This window comes from Clinocottus analis, unplaced genomic scaffold (assembly GCF_023055335.1).
Source record: "Clinocottus analis isolate CAN_PGR_092001 unplaced genomic scaffold, fCliAna1.0.p SCAF_424, whole genome shotgun sequence".
Lineage (NCBI taxonomy): Eukaryota > Metazoa > Chordata > Actinopteri > Perciformes > Cottidae > Clinocottus > Clinocottus analis.
In genome coordinates, this window is record NW_027176181.1 from 1,556 (window position 1) to 5,000 (window position 3,445).

At 41.0% G+C, this 3,445-nt stretch overlaps 1 protein-coding gene across 1 annotated transcript in view; it reads left to right on the plus strand.

The window, feature by feature from the left end:
* Positions 1-1,019: 1,019 nt before the first annotated feature.
* Positions 1,020-3,445, plus strand: part of LOC137801711 (BTB/POZ domain-containing protein KCTD3-like) — a gene marked incomplete at its 3' end in the record, with an annotated part of 8,954 nt that continues 6,528 nt past the window's right edge. The window contains exons 1-5 of the mRNA XM_068599061.1: positions 1,020-1,444; positions 1,668-1,721; positions 2,583-2,628; positions 3,039-3,112; positions 3,211-3,269. Coding sequence (XP_068455162.1) covers positions 1,374-1,444; positions 1,668-1,721; positions 2,583-2,628; positions 3,039-3,112; positions 3,211-3,269 — 304 coding nt within the window. The remainder of the gene's footprint in view (positions 1,445-1,667; positions 1,722-2,582; positions 2,629-3,038; positions 3,113-3,210; positions 3,270-3,445) is intronic.

Here is a 3,445-nt window from a genome sequence, read left to right on the forward strand (position 1 = left end):
AAAAAAAGTGGAATGCACATGAAGTTTGAATGATAAATATTGCATTGAAAACCTAGTTAAAACGTACCCTATACCAACAATATATATTATTGGATTCAACATGTGTTCTAGCATTAACTATGGAGTCGATATAACGCCCCACGTGTTTTGTGAGCTTGATTTGGTTTTAACCACAACCCAGTCGATGGTTAACTATCAAAGCTTCATCACACCACTATTAGTAAATATATATCATATTTTATCATGAGAGTATTGTATTTTCTATTTTAAGTGTAGCTGCAATCTCAGTATAGATTTCCTAAAATTTCCAAGCACACTTGAATAAATAATTTGTATTTGACGGTAGGCAGCTCTAGGAGCAAGCTAGACACAGTAGTTGATGTCCATAATAATAGTTTGGAGGGTGCGCCTCGCTAAACTCCGCAACGGGTCTTTTTGCAGCCACGGGGAGGGGGCGTTCCAGTAGAGCGTGACAATAACGCCTCCTGCGCTGATTGGCTCATGTGTGGTACAGGAACGCTCACGTTTTCTTCTTCTCGACTTTCTCAGTACACAACTGAACTGGTTCTTACCTTGTGATACAGGTTCTGTCTGTTGAGTAGATGACTATGGTGGCAGTTTAAGCACACGCATTTGGATAATGTCAATTTCGGCATGGCCAAGCTGCCTGCAGAATTGAGGGCAGCCATACTCAATATTTTACTCTGGTGTCTGAGACAGCTCCATCTTATGCTGTATTGCAAAATATAATTTGACTCAGTTCGAATTTCCACTCCTCGTTTCGCTTGCATTGTCGATACATTATTAACACAAATTGATGTTAAATTACTTGCTAAAACATCTGCTTGAATTACGATTACAGTAGTTTCATTGTAGTATATGTAAATCCATACATGATATGATGTATGGTAATATTACATACACTATTGCATTACAAAAACGAAGTTAAGGGTTCCAACCGTCTTTGGCTAAGCGAAACCGGAAGTTCTCAGAGGTGAACCCTCTCGCCTCGTTTTTAGACCGTTTGTACAGCTGTTTCACGTTGCTAATATTCTGCGCAAGATGTTATCCACGATTTATATGCGAGACAGTGATGCAAACACGCTCGCTGAAAAATAAAGGCATTCTTGTGAGGCTGCCTCTTCGATAAGAAGGCCCCTCTGTGTCGTCGCCCACTATGTGGCGGCTCCACGACACCGACGCCGCCGTCCGTATATAACGGATATTTTATGGAAGGTGGACCGAGGGAGAGGTCGTTAGGCTGGGGAGAGTCGGGACATCGGCTCTGCTGGGAAGAGGAGCGTTAGCAAGCTAGCTCTCGTGACTGACTAATAACGGAACAGGGACTTTTACGACCCATTGCTTCGGTTATCATGGCTACGAATGGGAACAACTTGACGCCTGGGATGGGAGAGATCATCCAGTTAAACGTCGGTGGGACAAGGTGAGCTTCGTCAACGGGACGGAATGACAGATGATGGTCATCATTTGGGGAATTTTAACTCTAACGTAACGTTGAGTGTATGATGATTTATGCCATGGATGTGTACTTTATCATAAACTACTAAACATTTCATGTGTTAGTCTCTCTCTGTCTCTCTCTCTCTCTCTGATGTAGTGTCACACAGTGTTTATAATACATGTGCTATTGTGTCTTTATATTTCAGGTTCAGCACTTCCAGGCAGACTCTGATGTGGATCCCAGACTCTTTCTTCTCAAGGTGGGTTTAATGTTGTGAGCACTGAGAAAAAACAGATGATGTATTGAATTGATCAAGATTTCTTTCTATATTTGAATAATCAATCAAGTGTTTGCAAATTAAGTGCAGAGTGTGAGAGTATGAGGAACATTTGTCTCTGTATGTATAAAATGGAACTGAATCTGTCTGCATAACCCCAGTACATATTTTGACATATTGGACACTTTTTAAAGCAGACTTAAACCTGATGAACACGGTCAAAGGCTCAGTGAGCGTGCTATAGTGCGGTTTCAACCCAGTAAAACAACATTTGTATTACATAATGAATGTAAAGAAGCGGTATTCCATTGTCTATGTCTTGCTTCATGCTTTTACCCATCTGAGGATTGGTTACTTTTATACATCTTATGTGTCTCATTATGTCTTGTATTCATCCAATATATGGGCGTACGCCAGTTTTTTTTAAAATATGTATTTAGTGAGTTATTTAGGTGTAAACCCAGTGTAATGCTGGGCAAATACCACAGTAAGAACACACTTAAACACCGGACAGTGAGCTCACAGTTTGACAACAGCTGACCAAGTAATACTAAATGCTTGTCAGTCTGTCTGCCAGTGCACCTGTCGGTCTGCTGGCCTGCCTGCCTGTCAGTCTCTCTGGCCGCAGCTGTCTGCAGTGTTCAGTCAATTTGAAGTCATTCTTCATACACACTTGCAGCACATGCTGATGCAGCACTGATCTGTAGTTCTGAGTCAACAGGTCAGAGTCACTCTGAAAACTGTTTGTGTTGACTTCAGGTAGTGGTAACACTTTTGGCCTGTGTAAATGGAGATGTCTGTGGGTTGACTGGAGCACTGTGCGTGTGTTTGTGTGTTTTCTAGTTTGCTGAGTGGAAGGATATCCACTCTTCGGGATGAAACTGGAGCTGTGAGTATAGCCTTTGTTGTTTCTTAATGTAAAACCAGGACCGTATCTGCACGCGACATCTAAAACGCTTCCAGTAGATAGGATATGACGTTTGTCATTCAGGCTGCAACTTACTAAAACATGATGCATGACCCTGAGGTTATCTGTGTATGCTAGAAGATAACATATGTCTTTATACTATTTGAGACCATATTAGACACATTTTGTCTCCCACACCCACAGTCAATGTTTCATTGTTGACTTTCTTCCACTTCCCTATTGTTTGATAATGTTCTGTTTTGTGTATGCCTACAACTAATGATAATTTTCAACAACAGATTTATTGCTCAATAGTTTTTCAATGCCTTCAAAATCTCTGAAATAGGTGAAACAGTCCATGATGATTGTAAACAATTATTTTCCACTTTCAGATATTTATTGACAGAGACCCCACAGCCTTTGCACCAATTTTGAATTTCCTCCGAACCAAAGAATTGGACCTGCGGTAAGGAGTCATGACACAATGTTCATTTTAGGCAGACATTATTTTGAGTCATAAACAGGGTCTTACTGAATATTTCTTCTGCTTTTTTCTCTCTGCAGGGGTGTCAACATCAGCATCCTGCGACACGAAGCAGAGTTTTACGGAATAACTCCTTTAGGTGTGTTGCTTTACAGAGTTTTTGGAGGAAAGGGAACCTTGTTCTTAGCACAAATAGTGATGTAGAGTAAAGACATTATGGGAACCTTATGATGTACCTGCCTTACATCACGTTTGTTCTGGAGCCAATAGATTTCTTCAACATCTCCAGGTACTGGGGTGGGTACTAGCTGAGCA